Below are 17,573 nucleotides of genomic sequence, written 5' to 3'. Positions count from 1 at the left end.
CCATTGATTGACATCACAAAGGCCAATGAGCAAAGGAACAACAAGTTGGGTGACAAGTGAAATGAGTCAGCAGCATCTTGCAGTGGTTAACAGGGTGTGAAACTGTAAAGAGGATGTGTTACTTTTCAAAGAATAAATGTGTGCTCGAAAGCCATGAATGTACAATGACCCTTGGAGCTATGAAATGAGGGTGATATTTGTAAATGTGAGAAGCTAAACTGCACTTAGCAGCATAGGTTATAGACTTACAAATATTAGGTGATAACTTTCACATGAGATGATTGATTGGATCGATTGGTCAGCAATCAATGACCTTGGAACTACTAAATGAGAACGTTATTTACAAATGGAAGAAGCTGAACTACATTTTAGCAGCATTGATTACATAGAACACAGAACATAAAGCAGCACATCACAGGAACAGGCTCTTTGGCCCACAGTGTTGTGCAGAACTAGTTAGTCGAGTAATTAACTGCCAAACTAACCCAATCCCTTCTGCCTACACAATGTCCATATCCATCGTCTGCACATTCATGTACCTATCTAAGAGATTCTTAAATGCTTCTTCCGTACTTGCCTCCACTACCAGCCCTGGCAGCGCAGTCCAGGCACCCACCACTCTCTGTAAATAATCTTGCTGCACACATCTCCTTTGAACTCACCCCTTCTCACCTTAAATCCATGCCCTCTCGTATTAGACATTTCGACCATGGGGAAAGTATGCTAACTGTCTCCTCTATCTATTGGCAGGGAGATGGACACCAGAATGCCAGGTTAGATGATGGAGCAGTTGTTGCAAAGGTTGATGCAATGTGTGGAGAGACTGTGAGGAAGGAGTGGCAGTGGATAGGGCATAAATGCAGTGAGTTGTAAGGGTTGAAATGTGTTTACTTTCATGCAAGAAGTATTAAGAGTAAGAGTGATCAATTAGAGCATGGATCAGTGCATGGAATTATGGTGTTGTGGCCATGACAGAGACTTGGTTGCAGAGGGGTAGAACTGGCAGTTCAATGTTCCAGGGTTCTGTTGTTTTAGACATGATAGAAGGGAAGGTATTAAAGGGGGAGGAGTGGCGTTACTCATCAGGGAAAATGTCACGGCAGTGCTCAGAGAGGACATACTGAAGGGCTGGACTACCGAGGCAAATTACGTGGAACTGAGGAATAAAAAAGGGATGACCATATTAATGGGATGATATTATAGACCTCTCTATAGTCAGTGGGATTCAGAGGAGCAAATTTATGGACTGATAGCAGACAGTTGTAGGAAATATGAAGTTGATATAGTAGATGATTTTAACTTTCCACATATTGACTGGGACACCCATACTGTAAAAGGACTGGATGGGATTGAGTTTGTCAAATGTGTTCAGGAAAGTTTCCATGATCAATATGTTGAAGTCCCAGTGAGAGAGAGCATGATACTCTACCTCCTCTTAGGGAATGAAACAGGGCAGGTGACAGAAGTGAGTGAAGGAGAACACTTTGGATCTAGTGATCATAATTCCATTAGTTTCAAGATAATCATGGAGAAGGATAGTACTGGTCCTAGGGTTAAGATTCTAAACTGGGGGAAGGTCAATTTTGATGGCATCAGAAGGTATCTGGCAGGCGTGCATTGGGACAGATTGTTTTCTGGCAAAGAGATGCTTGGTAAGTGGGAGGCCTTAAGAAGTGAAATATTGAGAGTACAAATCTGTATGTTCCTGTTAGAATAAAAGACAAGACTAATAGCTTTAGGGAACCTTGGTTATCAAGGGATATTGAGGCTCTGGTAAAGAAAAAGAAGGAGACCTAAATAAGCATTTAGGATCAAATGAGACACTTGAGGAGTGCAAGAGAACTTTTAAGAGAAAAATTAGGAGGGCTAAAAAAGAACATGAGATTGCTCTGGCAGACAAGGTGAAAGAGAATCCCCAGGGTATCTATAGCTACATTGAGAGCAAAAGCGACAAAATTGGTCCTCTTGAAGATCAGCATGGATGTATGTGTGTGGAGGCGAAGGAGATGGGAGAGATCTTAAATCAATTTTTTTACATCTGTATTTACTCACAACACAGCCGCAGAGCCCGAAGAACAGAGGAAAAAGAGTAGTGAGCTCATGGACCATATTCGGATTACAGAAGAGGAGGTGCTTGCTGTCTTGATGTGAATTAAGGTGGATAAATCCCCAGGCTCTGACAAGGTGTCCCCTTGGACCTTGTCGGAGGTTAGTGCAGAAGTTGCAGAGGCCCTGGCACAGATGTTTAGAACATACTTAGCCATGGGTGAGGTGCCAGAGGACTGGAAGATAGCTGATGTTGTTCCATTGTTTAAAATAGGCTCTAAGAATAACTCGAGAAGTTATATGCTGGTGAGCCTAATGTCAGTCGTATGTAAACTATTGGAAGGCATTCTGAGGGATAGGATATATAAGTATTGGTATAGACAGGGCCTGATTATGGATGTTCAGCATGGCCAGAGAGTGATTGTAGATGGTAGTCTCTAATTGGAGGCCTGTGAGCTGCAGGGATTGGTGCTGGGCCCGTTGCTGTTTATTAACTATATTAATAATTTAGATGATAAAATGGTAAACTGGGTCAGCAAATTTGTGAATGACACCAAGATTGGAGGCACAGTGGACAGTGAGGAAGGCCATCAAAACTTGCAAAATGATCTGGACCAGCTGAGAAAATGGCCTGAAAAATGGCAGATGGAATTTAATGCAAACAAATGTGAGGTGATGCACTTTGGGAGGACAAGGCAGGGTAAGACTTGCACAGTGAATGATAGGGCACTGAGGTGTTCAGTAGAACAAAGGGACCTCGGAATACGGATCCATAATTTCTTGAAAGTGGCATCACAGGCAGGTCATAAAGAGAGCTGTTGGCACATTGGCCTTCATAAATCAGGGCATCGAGTACAGGAGTTGGGATGTTATGTTGAAGTTGTGTCAGACGTTGATGAGGCCATACATAGAGAATTGTTTGCAGTTCTGGACAGCTACCTACAGGAAAGATGTCAATAAGCCTGAAAGACCTGAGTTACAGGGATAGATTGAATAGGTTAGGACTTTATTCCCTGGAGAACAGGAGAATGAGCATAGATCCTATTGAAGTTTACAAAATTATGAGGGGTGTAGATAGGGTGAATGCATGAAGGCTACCCCTCAAGTTGGGAGAGACTAGAACTAAAGGTCATAGGTTCAGGGTGAAAGGTGAAATATTTAAGGGGAATCTGAGGGGGAACTACTTCACTCAGAGGGTGGTGTGAGTGTGGAATGAGCTGCCAATGGAAGTGGTAGATGCGAGTTGAGTGGTGACATTTAAGAGAAGTTTGATGAGCCGCATGGATGAGAGAAGTATGGAAGGCTATGGCCCGGGGCAGTTAGATGGGACCAGGCAGAAAACAGGTCAGAATGGATCAGATGGGCTGAAGGGCCTGTTTCTGTGCTGCAGTGATCTTTGACTCCATGACTTGGCCGTTGCAAGGGCAGTATTTATTGGCTGTTTGTTGTTGCAGTGCTTCAGTGCAATCACTCTGTTGGGAGTATGCTCTAGGACCCCCAATAGCAACCAGGACACTGAGGAGCAAATAAGTAGGTAGATTTTGTAATGGTGCAAAAATAACAGGGTTGTTGTCCTGGGTGACTTCAACTTCCCTAACATTGATTGGCACCTCCTTATTGGAACAAGTTTAGATGAGGGAGAATTTGTTAGGAGTATCCAGGAAGTATCAGTTTAACTGATAATTTGGTTGGCTAGCGGAGAGGTTATACTGGGTCTAGTACTCGGTAATGAACATGTTCAGGTGGCAGAACTCTCACTGAGCAAGAATTTTGGAGCAGACAATTTGGGAAAGTACTTAATCAAGGGAGGCCTAATTACGAAGGTATTAGGAAGGGACTTGGGAGGATTAATTTGGAACAGAATCTCTCAGGGAAATGCACAATACTATTGTCGAATTTGATTGGGACAACTTGCATGGAGTTCTGGAAAGGTTTCTCCCACCGAGAAAGGGAAAGTTTGGTTGGGTGAAGGAACCATCGTTAACAAGAGAGGTGGAAAGTTTATTCTGGAGGAAGAAGGAGGCATACTTAAGGTTTCGGAATGAAAAATCAAACAGGACCCTTGAGAACGACCAGGTGGCCAGGATGGAGCTTAAGAAGGGGCTTAAGAGAACTAGAAAGGGACATCAAATGGCCTTAGTGAGTAGGATTAAGGAAAACTGAAAGGGTTTCTAGACGTACGTGAAGAACAGAATGATGACAAAAATGAGGGTGGCACTGCTCAAGGATAAAGGGGGAAACATGCCTAGAGGCAGAGGAGGTAAGGGAGGTCCTTAATGAATACTTTCCTTCAGTGTTCACTTGGGAGAGGGAATGTGATGAATGTGAGGTCAGCATAGAACACACTAATGTGCTGGAGCATGTCGATTGAAAGAAGGAGGCAGTGTTGGACCTTATGAAAAATATTAGGTTAGAAAAGTCCACGGGGCCAGATGGAATATAGCCCAGGTTCCGAGGGGAAGCCATGGTAGGCTCATCCAGAAAGTCATGAGGCATGGGATCCATGGAGACTCGGCTATGTGGATTTGGAAGTGGCCTTCCTACAGAGGCAGAGGGTGGTAGTAGATGGAGCATGTTATGCCTGGATGACGGTGACCAGTGGTGTTCTGCAGGGATCTGTTCTGGAACCCCTGGTCTTTGTGATTTTTATAAATGACTTGGATGAGGAAGTGGAATGGTGGGATAGTAAGTTTGCAGATGACACAAAGGTTGCTGGTGCTGTGGATAATGTAGAAGGTCGTCGTAGGTTAAAATGGGATATAGACAGGATGCAGAGTTGGGTGGAGAAGTGGCAGATGGAGTTCAATCCGGATGTGTGAAGTGATTTACTTTGGAGGATCTAACTTGAAAGTGGCATACAATGTTAATGGCAGAATTCTGAGCAGTGTGGAGGAACAGAGGCATCTTGGGGTCTGTCCATAGATCCCTCAAAGTGAGTTGATAGGGTGGTTATAAAGGTGTATGGTGTGTTGGCCTTTATTAGTCGGGGGATTGATTTCAAGAGCTGTGAGGTAATGTTGCAGCTCGATAAAACTCTGGTTAGATCACACTTCGAGTATTGTGTTCATTTCTGTTTGCCTCATTACAGGAAGGAGTTGGAAACTTCAGGGAGGGTGCAGAGGAGATTGAGCAGGATGCTGCCTGGATTGGAGAACATGTCTAATGAGGAAAGGTTGAGCGAGCTAGGGTATTTTTCTTTGGAGCATAGGAAGATGAGAGGCGACAGAGCACATCCATTTAAGGTGAGTGGAGGAAAGATTAGGGGAGATGTTAGAGGTAAGTTTTATACACAGAGAGTGGTGGGTGCGTGGAATGCACTTCCAGAGGTGGGTGTAGAGGCTGATACAATAGGGACATTTAAACTTCTAGATAGCAACATGGATGTAAGAAAAATGGAGGGTTATGGGCTGTGTAGGAGGGAAGGGTTAGATTGATCTTAAAGTTGGTTCATATAGTTCGTCACAACATAGTGGGCTGAAGGACTCATAATGTGCTGTACTGTTCTGTGTTCTGTGTCCCATTCCTCGTATAATCTTATAAACCTTAATCAGGTTTCCCCTCTGCTTATGCTCTTATTTCCTCTTTACCTCACTCACTGTGTGAAGGATCTTCCCTGATACTTTCCTTGTCAGTTGGGAATCTTATCTGATAAGAGTGAATAATCCTTGACGTAATTCTTACTTCATGGCCATTACTCCCATAATGCAGTTCACCTTCTCTCATTTTCAAATAACATCCTTCATTGTACATTTTCATGGGTTCCAGTCACACGTTAGACTGAGAAAAGCGACATCTGCTGTTTGCAGTTTCACACCCCGTTGACCACTGCAATCTGCAACCATCTGAAACTCACTCATTTTATTCAGCACCCACAAATATTTTTACCTCCTTATCATCCTTCAAGGCCTTTGTACAGTGAATGGAATTGTGCTCAGTTTGATGAACTCATTGCAGCATTCTCTATGTATCGATATTTCTGAACAAACAAGGAAAATACGTGCACATCTGAAATGACAATATCACATGGTGGAAATACCCAGCGGATCAGGCAGCATCTGCCGAGTGAAAGATAAAGCTAATGCTTCAGGTCAGTGTCCTTCCACAAAATGGTTCTGATGGGACGTCATGATCCGAGAGATTAATTGTTTCCCTCTCCTTAAAGTTCCCAACCATTGACACCATGAGGAGACTGAATGTGATCGAATCTCCATGAGTGAAGATTCATTCCAAACAAAACCAAAGGGACAAATACCACACTGAACACAGCAGTAAAATAAGAAGCATATTAATTCATTATCAGTAACTGGTTAGTGAGATAAACAACAGCAATAACAAGATTTTGAATGCGTAGAACAGAGTTTACCACAGTAAGAGGCTCTTCAGCAGTTCACAGCCATGTACGGGTTCAAATTGATACACAGGTCACGAAAAACATATGGGGAAAGTGTTCAAACACTGAGATCAGTGAGGGTAATGTGTTGGATATGGAATTCTAGTAATGAAAACATCATCTTAAATGATGGCAACAGTATTTTGTTTTGATCCACCATCATCAAGTCAATGGTTTGATGACAAGAGACGTTAATTCTCGACAATTGATAAAAGTTGCGCAAAGTGGGAAGAATGATGAATATTTGATTGGTGCAAAATTCCCTCACAGTTCGTTAAATCTGGGAGCCTTCATTTTACTTCATGGGTCGTACTCCGAGGAACTGATTCATCACGTCTCTGCAAAATGTAATAGTTAAGTCAGCAGACGCATCGATACTGGGCACTCTGCTTTATTCACAGTCATTCTGAAACAAGGATTCGCATACATCTACATCAAGCAAAGCACTTTATTCTGCACACAAATTGCCTGTTAAAGCTGCTGTTATCATCTGGACAGACTTTAGTTTCACCAGAGGATAATAAAGAGGTCTTGAGTAAAAATGTTTTTCTTTCAGTGATCAATATTTTTAATAGCTTCAATAGAAACTATTTCTGAACCTTCAAGGATTCCACTGAAATCCAGAAACCTACCTTAGTTCCTCTCGTGAACCATGTGACTGAGATACTCCAGATCCCCAGCAGAGTGAAGAGCACCCAACGCCCCACACTCCATATCATGTAACTGAGCAAAGGGGAAGAAACACAAAATCAGTGGGAGGAAACAAGACGACTTTCTGTTTGAAATATTTACCTCTGGTTTCCTTTATAATCTCAGTTGAGTGAACCAAGTTAAAGCAGCAGAACCAAGGGAGTTCAGCTGGGAGACTAAACTACTGTCGGACTGAGGGAGAGAAGACAACCTGTGATCAGCAGTTCCAGACCTAATTTCTGGGACGTGGCTCTCGACAAATCAGAACTGAAAATTAGACATTTCAGACTTTAAAAAGACTGATTTAGAAAAGATAGAAAAGGAAATAGTGAGGTGAAGCCCGTGAAGATAGGGTCATGTCATCGGAGGAAAAGGGCACAACTGTAAGGAAGATAAGAACAAAATCCACATGGATAGAAATGAGTAATAACAAAGGATTCATGATCAACAGTGGAAGAGAAGGTGAGCAAAAGTATCCAGACATATAAGGAAAATTAATTTAAAAACTTGATGAGGCATGAAACTTGATATCACTTGTGAGCAACAGCTTGCATGGTTGGTCAAAGCCCAGTGCCAGAACAATGATAATGGTTGATCCCAAAACCCCTGCTATTCCTTGCACTTCAGTGTAGATGCGGAGATGGAGGAATCGATGCAATAATCCATAAAGGACTTGCTCAAAACACAATGGATAAATGCCCACTATGTCAAGTGAAGCATGTAGGAAAAGGAAGAGAATGTAACCATAAGTAAATGCACTTCATGGTGATAAGAGAACAAGAAATATGTGTGAAGAAAAACAAATTATTGCCTAAGAGGAAAACAGCTATTCAATGGCTATGAATCAATATTTGGAAAATAAAATGGGCAGGATTCAAATAAACAAGAAGAGGGAACACAAAATAGATAAACCCAGAAATGAGAATGCATAATATCAGGAAAGGATGAATAGACCAGGTCTCCCTTCTCTTGAGGAGAGAAAAGGTTTGACAGAGTGGTTACAAGGAAACTATTTTCAGTTACCAGAAGAGCATAACGAGAGACCATCAATATAAGAGAGTCAACGAGAAATCCAATCAGGGATGCAGAAGAAGAATCTATACCTAAGTAGTGGCAAAAAGCGGAGCTTACCCTCATGAGAATGATGGCATGTAAAGCAAGGATACTTTTAAGGAGATTTTGGACTGGTACATAAGGGAGACGGGAAAGGAAGGTTCAACCGAGAGAGTTAGAAGAGGAAAGATGGGAGGAACCCAAAGTCAGCACAAGTGACAGCATGGACAGCTTGGGCTGAATTTTTATTTTCTGCACCATATCTACGGTGTAACTGTACATAGTTCTGTGTCATCCAAGGAAATAGAATGACATCACCACTGTTCCTTACTTCCCTGGAACACGTTTTTGAAAAATATATTTACTGCAGTTGCAGGCACCAGCACTGGACTTTGACCAACCCTGCAAGATATTGCTCAGAAGTGATTTCAAGGGCCATGCCCTTCATCCACAATTCACCAGGAACTTCCTGATGAATGTTACACCAAAGCAGCTCACAGCAAGGTAAAGCAACATTACTGGGGTTTGGGAAATACAACTCACGTCACACCACATGATGAGGTTAGTGACGGAGCAGTCATGGTGAATACTGCAGGGAACACCCTCTGAGGGGCGGCAAGTGGAGGAACTTGTTCTTATTTCCCAACCGTAGGCATAGCACCGAACCGTGATGTCAACCCGGCACCATTTCCCTTTTGATGAGCTATATTACAAATTAATACAAGGTTTTCAACTTTTATGCCGAAATTATTGAAGAATATTTAGAGACAGGAGTTTCAGGCTTGAAACATGTACAGAAGCATCAGGCGTACTCATTTCCCTATATTTGGTTTCATTGAAGTTAATATTCTCACAGACATTTACGCAAGTGAAAGACAAATTTCTCCCCCAACCGCCACTATTTGGAAGCAGTGCCAATCAAACCATCAGCACTGAGAACATTGTACTTGGTGTTTGAAATGTAGTGAGTGGTTACCCTTGTGCAGTTGTTGTTGACTCTGTCATGAACGTTTCACAAAAATACTTCAAACCTGTTAAACAAAGAAATAAAATTCAGTTTCAACTGCTTTTCACTTCAGTAAGTAAGAGAGTACAATTATTAGATTTGAACATACTGATTCAAAGGTGATCTCTTGGACCAAGTATACTTGTGGATATTACTGGGCAATACAGATGGTGTTATCAATGAAAAGTCAAGTCCTTTTGAAAGTAATGGACGTAAAACTGTCTTATCTTTATATTAAACTGTTGTCCACATTGGCTCCCTCCCACTCAAGGCTGGCTTTCTGAGTTTATAGCAGTGACAAGAGACCTCACTCACAAGCAGAGGGCATCACAAAATCCCAACAGCAATTTTCTGTGCATCTATCTATCCTGATAGTGTTGCTGGTCGGCGAGATTCCATACCCCCATTGAGCATTTAGATATTTGAATAAAATGGGTGTTTATGAAGTACTTGATCAAAGTGCAAGGAGTAAAAGACTCATTCCCATCTCAGACCTAATTGATCGATTCCATCTTGGCACTGCCCGCATTCCAGTGCCTGAAGCCTGACGAAACAGCCTCTCTGCAAGAACTCCATCCATCCCTCACAGAATACTGAAGGTATCAAAGAGGTCACCTAGTTGCTTCTAAAATATTTGTAATGTCTGACAACTGAAATTAGTGATAGTATTATATCCAAGGAGGAGGACTACTGCATATAATGGCCAGAAAAATCAACAAACCTGAGGATTAGTCGCTTATAGTTCAGAAAAGTATGAAAAAGAAATTGATTAAAGTGTTGATATTGTGTTTGTGAGTAAAATTGCAGGGAACGTGTATATTTATTGTAAAAATTTCAAAAGGGTTGCAAAGAGGGGAAATTTAGATAAAACAAAGTCCGGTAGACAGAATCAGGAGAATTTAAAATGGGGAACATGAAACACAAGACCAATTCAATATATTCTTTGGTTCTGTATTGGCTCTTCTTCATCATTTTTCCTAAATGCAATGTCAGACCAACTGGTCTGTATTCCCTTCTTTTCTCTCTGCAACATGTTTTGTACAGTTGGCTCCCCGACAATCCAATGGAAATGAAAATGGAAATATCCAGAAATGAACCTTATTTCTTGGGGCACTCCCTTGAGACTCATAGAGTCACAGAGCAATACAGCATGGATACAGGCCCTTCGGCCCAACCAGTCCATGCTGACCACAGTGTCCACCCATCTAATCCCAATTTCCTGCATTCGCCCCTTATCCCAATAAGCCACGCCATCTATTTACCTATCCAAGTGTTTCTTAAAAAACACTATTGTACTTGTCTCAACCACTTCTTCTGGCATCTCACTCCACAGACTCACTACCTTTTGCGTAAAAATGTTCCTCATAAGGTCCCTTTTAAATTTGCCCTCTCTCACTCTCAACCTATGACCCTTAGTTTTGGACTCCTCTACCCTGAAAAAGACTGTTACCATCCACCTTATATTTTACACACTTCTAAAAGGTTGCTTTCATTCTCCTCTGTTCCAAGGTATAAAGAGTTAGCCTGGTCAACCTCTCCCTATAACTCAAGCCCTCTAGTCCTGGCAATATCTTCATCATTCTCCTCTGCACTCTTTCCAGTGTAGCCATGTCTTTCCTAAAATCAGGTGACCAAAACTGTACACAGTTTTCCAAGTGCAACCTCACAAACGACTTATACAACAACAATATGTCCCAACACCCATACTCAAGGCCCTGAGTGATGACAGCCAGCATGCTGAATGTCTTTTTCACCACCATGTCAACATGTGATGCCACTTTCAATGATCTGTGCACTTGTAATCCGAGGTGCCTCTGTTTCAGATCACTCCCTTGTGGCCTATCATTCATAGTATAAGTCCTACGCTGGTTTGACTTTCCAAAATGCATCACCTCACATTTATCTGCAATTAAATCTATTTGCCCCTCCTTGGCCCACTCTCCTCACTGATCTACGTACTCCATAATCTACAATAACCTCCTTCACCATCAACAACACCTGCTAATTTCATGTCACCCGCAAACTTACTGATTAAGCCTTGTGCATTTGAATCCAATTCATTTGTATAAATAACAAATAACAATGGTCCCAACACCAACTCCTGCAGAACACCGCTAGTCAACGGCCTCCATTCTGAGAAACAACCTTCAACCACCACCCTCTGCTTCCTACCGCCAAGCCAATTTTAAATCCACCAAATTAATTTTCCCTGGATTCCATGGGACAAAACCTTCCAGATCAGACTGCCATGTGGGACCATGTTGAAGGCCTTGCTGAAGTCCAAAGAGACAACATTCACTACCCTACCCTCATTTACCCTTATGGTTACCTACCTCTTCAAAAAACACTAAAGGGCTTGTCAAACACAATTGCCCATGCACAAAGCCATGCTGATCTCTCCGAATCAGACTTTTTCGATCCAAGTGCTGGTATATCCTGTCCCACAGAATTCCCTCCAGTAACTTCCCCACAACTGATGTCAGGTTGACTGGCCTGTAATTCCCTGGCTTGTCCATGTTACCCTTCTTAAACAATGGAATAACATTAGTAAACAAATCTGTGGAAATTTGACCACTGGGTAACGATGAAGCAAATATTTCCGCATGTGTCTCCGCAATTTCTTCTCCAGCCTCCCACAATACTGATGGCGCCATCTGATTCAGGACCTGTATGTTTGCAGCATGTCATCCCTGTTCCTATATTCAAATTCCCTCTTTCTTTGTAGGTCAGAATACAATTTGCCTTCTTCATCACCTGCTATACCTGCATGTTTACCTTCAGCAAATGGTGCTCAAGGACACCCAACACACAATATAGCTCCCCCTTTCTGACTCTTTGGACATCCAGATAATAATCTGCATTCTTGATGTTGTCACAGTTTTAACAATCCTGAATTTTTGCTCCTGTGTTGCTGATTCACTAATTGAGGGAAATAATTTGATTCGTTTAAAATTATCCAAACCACCCCCCCCCCCCCCCGAAGGTAGAGTGAACGCTTCCAACATCACCCCAACCTGTCTAATGATGTTTCTTTCAAACTACTCATCCCAGGATTCACTTAAGCTCAATTTTTTCTGTATTCTCGCCTGGAGTCTCAGTGAACGAGGACACATAGTTTCAAGGTCACATCTCACAATTCCATCCACCAAGAACGGGTATGTTGATTTTCAAGACACAGCCATTTGGGATCCAATTTAACTCCAGGTGATTCCTGGAGTTTTTTCAACATGCAACTGCTTGGATTTTATAATTCAGCCCATTTTCCATAAAATATAGCACACAGAAGTTTATAAATTCAGACAGGGCAATTTGGATTCCAGCTGTTTATCATGGACAGAATTAAATCAATGAGCAGAAACATAACCAGATGAGATACACTCACACCAAGCCAGCAAGAGTAGATCAGAGGTGGGAAACCCTGGGCGAGGGACTCACATTTGAACTGCTGTGCCAGAAGCCTTTTCATTCTCTGCAAAGTGGTGACAAAATACTGTCCAGGTTGCTGAGGGCATTTCAAAAAACAACATCCAGCACAAATCATTCATTCAGTTGCACTCCATTGACCATCATAAAGAGTCAATCCCCCCACCACTTACCCACGCTGTTGACTTCAATCACATTTCTGCAGTTGCTGACATTATTGGAGATGGACACATTGACCATTTTACTGGATTTTATTCCATTAACGTTTGAGGCTGTACAATAATACTGATAATGTTGGTCTTTCAAGGATTGACAATGTAGATCTAGTTTATTGGTATTTGAGATCTTTGAATCCACCGATGGAGTCTTTTGATACCATGCATAAGCAATGGGAAGGGATCCTTGGACAGACTCACAGGACACTGTCACTGAATCCTCACAATATGAGGCATTTGCCAGTGACAGAAATCCAAGCAGAGGAACAGACGCGGGTTCTGTGGGAAAGGATCAAACATTCAGACAGTGAGTGAACATCTGAAATTCAAACACTTTCTAATGATAAACACTTCTGTATCTCAGCCAGGACCCGCCAGGTAGGAATCTCACCAGCTCATCTACCTCTCTGTGTCTCTGCATCCCATGTCTGCCATTATCCCAGAACACAGCAGGACTCCAGATCAGGACAACAGTGATGACACTGAGGATGTATCAATGTGAAAATCAGGGCTACAACTTCTGTCTGCAGCAGAGAACCAGTCTCCAGTGGCACCCAGTAGATTGACTCTGGAATGGCAACAGGTTTGAGGGAATCCTGGAAAACTTCACCATAATGTGAGAGCAGGAAATTGTCAGACATGTCCCAATTGAATGGTAAGTTTCAGGAGAGGGTGTAACTGTGATTGGTTTCAGTGACCTGCAGCAGGAAGGGAACCCTTTGTTCCTGATAAGTATATGAAGCCAGCGAGGGATCGTGTTAGATTGGAGAACCTAGACACTGGGGGAACTTCAATGTCACCTGGTATTTAATAGGGGGTTTCATTTAGAATTGATAAACTGAAGGATCTTGATGTTCAAGTCCATAGTTCCCTGAAAGTGGCCACACAACTAGATATGGTGGTAAAGAAAGCATTCAGCATGCTTGCCTTCATCATTTGGCACACTGAATATAAAAGTGTGTCCGCAGAGCTGAGACAGCTTGAGCATAAACAGACACTCTGGTCATTGAGGGTCAGGTGGTTAGGAGTCAGGACTGAAGTCAACAGAGATTTAAAGAAATAAGGAATGGTAAGTGTGTACAAGGAAAGAATGGACATACCCATACAATTGGCCACAAAACCAATGCAATTTCTGAAAGTTAGACAAGGAATGGGAAACAAGTTGCGTTACGAAATAACCAAGAGCTGCCATAACTCTGCAGACCAACACTGAAGAAACAGACCCTGAATCAGGAACCTGGAAAAACATTGAATCTTGGCCAGTACTGTCTAAATACAGGTTGTGGGTTTTGATAGTTGTGCAAATTTACTTAGTTGTTGTGTAACAAGATTTAATGAGTTTTGTTAGAAACTCCTGATAGAGGTGTACAAGATGATAATAGGCACAGATCGAGTGGACAGTCAGAGACTTTTTCTCAGTGTGACAATGGCTAACACAAGGGGACATAATCTTAAGATGATTGGAGGAGGGTATAAGGGGGATGTCAGGGGTACGTTTTTTACACAGAGAGTGGTGGGTGCGTGGAACCCACTGCCGGCAGAGGTTGTGGGGGCAGATACATTAGGGACATATAAGAGACTCTTAGGTAGACACATGAATGATAGAAAAATAGGGGTCGATGTGGGAGGGAAGGGTTAGAGCGGGATAAAATTTTGGCACAACATTGTGGGCCGAAGCACCTGTACTGTGCTGTAGTGTTCTATGTCCTTTGTACGTTCAATGTACACAGTGAACCTTTGACTAGTTTGAACTAATTGCGATCAATAAACAAGTATCATGATAAGGCAAAGTCATTGATGGGATTACTTTATCATGTCCCATATCTAATTGGCAACAGGAGAAAAGAAGTGGTGGCTTTGGAGAAGGTACAGAAGATATTCACAGGGACATCATCTGGATTGGTGTGTTTTGGCGAAAAGGAGAGATTGCAGAAACTTGGACTTTCTTCTCTGGAGTTTCGAACACTGAAAGGCAACCTGACAGATGTAAATAAAATTAAGACGGGTGCGTAGAGGGAAGGTAGAGTTATTTCTCCAGCCAAAAACATCAATACTGGAATAAATACTGGAGGACAGAGGATAAGGTGAGAGGGGAGGATTAAAGGAGATTTAAAACATTTAACAGACGTTTAGACTGACACATCAACAGGCAGGGAACAGAGGGAGACACAGGAGACTGCATGTGCTGGAAAGTGTAGCAAATAAAAATTGCTGGAGGACCTTAGATGGTGAGGCAGCATCTGTGGAAGCAAAGGAATAGTCACTGTTTCGGGTCGAGACCTTGCATCAGGATTGATAGTGTGGAGAGGAGGAACCAGTACAGGTGAAGCAGGAGCTGGCAGGAGAAAGGTGAAACCAGGTGAGGAGGGAGAGGAGGGAAAGGTGAAGCCAGGTAGAGGGATGGGAGGGGGGAGGTAGAGAAAGAGGGTGGGAGGTGACGTGGAAACAACAGAAGGCTGTGGTTCTGGAATCTGGGAGGGAAGGTGATGGAGGCAGATAAGGCAGGGATGCTGGTCAGTGGGTGTAGTGGTTGGGGACACACAGCCGATTGATGGGGATAGAGGGACAGAGAGACCGCGGGGTGGGGGAGGGAGTACCTGATCCCTGAGGTGGGAACGGGAAGCGGGCTGGCCTGCTCCGGAAGGACTGAACGCAACCTGTTGCGCTCCGGGGACTGATTCCCTCTTCATGATTTTCGAGGTATTTAGACCATGAGCAACACTTGTTTTTCACTGATCTGTTCCTGCCGGATTATTAGTTTTAGTCTGAATGCAAACCTCTGACAGGGTGACATTTCCTACAGTTCAGAGGCAGGAAAATGTGCTGAGCATCCCACTTGAAATCGGTGGCCAGTCAGTGGGACAGACCCCGCACTGGGTGAGAGCAACATGAGTGGGGTTTCCCGACCCCTGCCTGCTCCCCGCAGGGCTCTGCACTGCTGCGGAGTCTCGGGATATCGGTGCTGCCCTGACGCTTCCCAGAGAAAACATAGATCAGACATTTCAGTGGGGACATGAAGTCAATCGCTGAGAAACGTACCGTCAGATACTCGTAGGTGTACGGAAAACATTGAATCATTGCCAGGTGTTGTAATTCCACAGCTGTACCATCCTGTATCTCCAGAGTGAAGATCCTCCACAGTAACAGTAAATAATCCCCGTGCCGGGTTATCTGTGATTGACACTCTTCCCCTCCGTCCGTGTTGCCAGTTTGTTTCCACGATAACTGAACACTGGCGATCCCACCCACGGCACCAATACTTTGTGTGTGAGCGGTACCCATCTGTATAGTGACAATCGATTGTGATCGCTCTTCCCACAACTCCTTTCACATATTTCGCTGCCGACAACGCACCTGAAACTGAGGGGGAAATCATTCAGATTTGAGCGGAAAGGAAATTGTTTCATACAATGGGATTAATTTCAAGATAACATTAATATCGCTCCTGCTCACGTCCCCAGGGTGTGTCCCATCACTTCACAGCCAATGATCTCGGTCTGAAGTGCAGTCAGTGCGGTTACTGTGCCAGCTGTGTCAGTGCTCTCTCCCCTGTGTCAGGACATTGTGGGGTCACTTTCCCCTCCAGAGACCTGAGCAGTAACCCTGGGCTCCCAGCGCAGGACTGAGGGAGTGCAGCAGTGTTGGAGGCACTGCCTTTCAATAACCCCAGTCCCCGTCCGACCTCTCAAGCGCACACAAAGATCCCACGGTGCCTCTTCCTTCGGGGTGCTTCCGGGCGTGCTGGCCAACGCTCATCCTCAACCAACGCTTGGCCGCTGGTCCGATTCACTGTGTCGCTGCCTGTACTTCCCTTCGTTCTCGGTTGGATGTTGGGAGAGTCGGCAGATTCCCATTGCCGTTATCGAACCAGCCAACTATTGCCCTGTTCCCTCAGCGGGGTAACTGTTTCCTCCTCGGTCCTTCATCGCACTTCTGGGAGTTGAATCTCCCAACATTGGGAATGGCGGGGCAGCCTCCTTTCCCCAGGATCCCGGCTCCCCGAAGTACTTTCAATGCAACGGGACCCGAGGATGGCGAGAGGCCGCGGGCAGAGGGAGACCGCGGTAAGGAGGGGCAGGGGGTCCGTGACTCAGTCTGGGACGCGGGCGGGTGTTTGTCAGGGGGTGAGGGGAAGTTCCATGCATGCAGAACACGTTGAAACCCTTGAATAAGGTCAGGGTCCCGGCCTCCTCCACACTGCCATGTTTTCCTCCTTGGCGAAACCGGACACAATTGATCATTGTCTGCGGACTTTCCGTGCGAATCATTCTGGAGAAAGTTGCAGTTTGAAAAAAATAATATATACAGGTCGACCTTTGTCTTCATTGAACAACATCCCAGAATTACCACACAGAAGGGGGCGTCCGGTTGAAGAAGGGCTGCGTGATCTGATCCCACTTCCAGTACTGGGTCTGTTCCCCTGATGCTCACGGCTCTTCAAGTACACATTCCAGGCTCCGTTTTAATGTGGCGAGAGTTTCTGCCTGCACTACCCCTTCATCCAATGACTTCCAGCCCCTCCCCAGACTCTGGGTGAAAGAACTTTTCCCCATCTCCCCTCCAATCCTTCTGCCAATTTCTTTCAGTGCCCTCTGTTTTTTGACGCCTCAGCTATGGGAACTCATTTCCCCCTGAACATTCCCTCAATACTCCCTGTACCTCCTTGAACGACCTCAATAAGGCCAATGTCCTGCCTTCTTCCACAGTTACAAATATATTCTCAGACTGTAGAATAACATCCATGGTGAGG

At 43.8% G+C, this 17,573-nt stretch overlaps 2 protein-coding genes across 2 annotated transcripts in view; one reads left to right on the top strand and one right to left on the bottom strand.

The window, feature by feature from the left end:
* The window catches only part of LOC127581022 (polymeric immunoglobulin receptor-like), a 271,890-nt gene that overhangs the window by 130,570 nt on the left and 123,747 nt on the right, over positions 1–17,573 (top strand). The window lies entirely within an intron of this gene.
* Positions 1–17,573, bottom strand: part of LOC127580798 (polymeric immunoglobulin receptor-like) — a 60,692-nt gene that overhangs the window by 41,173 nt on the left and 1,946 nt on the right. The window contains exons 3-4 of the mRNA XM_052034696.1: positions 15,863–16,183; positions 12,782–13,102 (exon numbers count right to left, since the gene is read on the bottom strand). Coding sequence (XP_051890656.1) covers positions 12,782–13,102; positions 15,863–16,183 — 642 coding nt within the window. The remainder of the gene's footprint in view (positions 1–12,781; positions 13,103–15,862; positions 16,184–17,573) is intronic.

This window comes from Pristis pectinata, chromosome 20 (genome assembly GCF_009764475.1).
Source record: "Pristis pectinata isolate sPriPec2 chromosome 20, sPriPec2.1.pri, whole genome shotgun sequence".
Taxonomy (NCBI): Eukaryota; Metazoa; Chordata; class Chondrichthyes; order Rhinopristiformes; family Pristidae; genus Pristis; species Pristis pectinata.
This window is presented reverse-complemented; position numbering and strand designations above follow the sequence as displayed.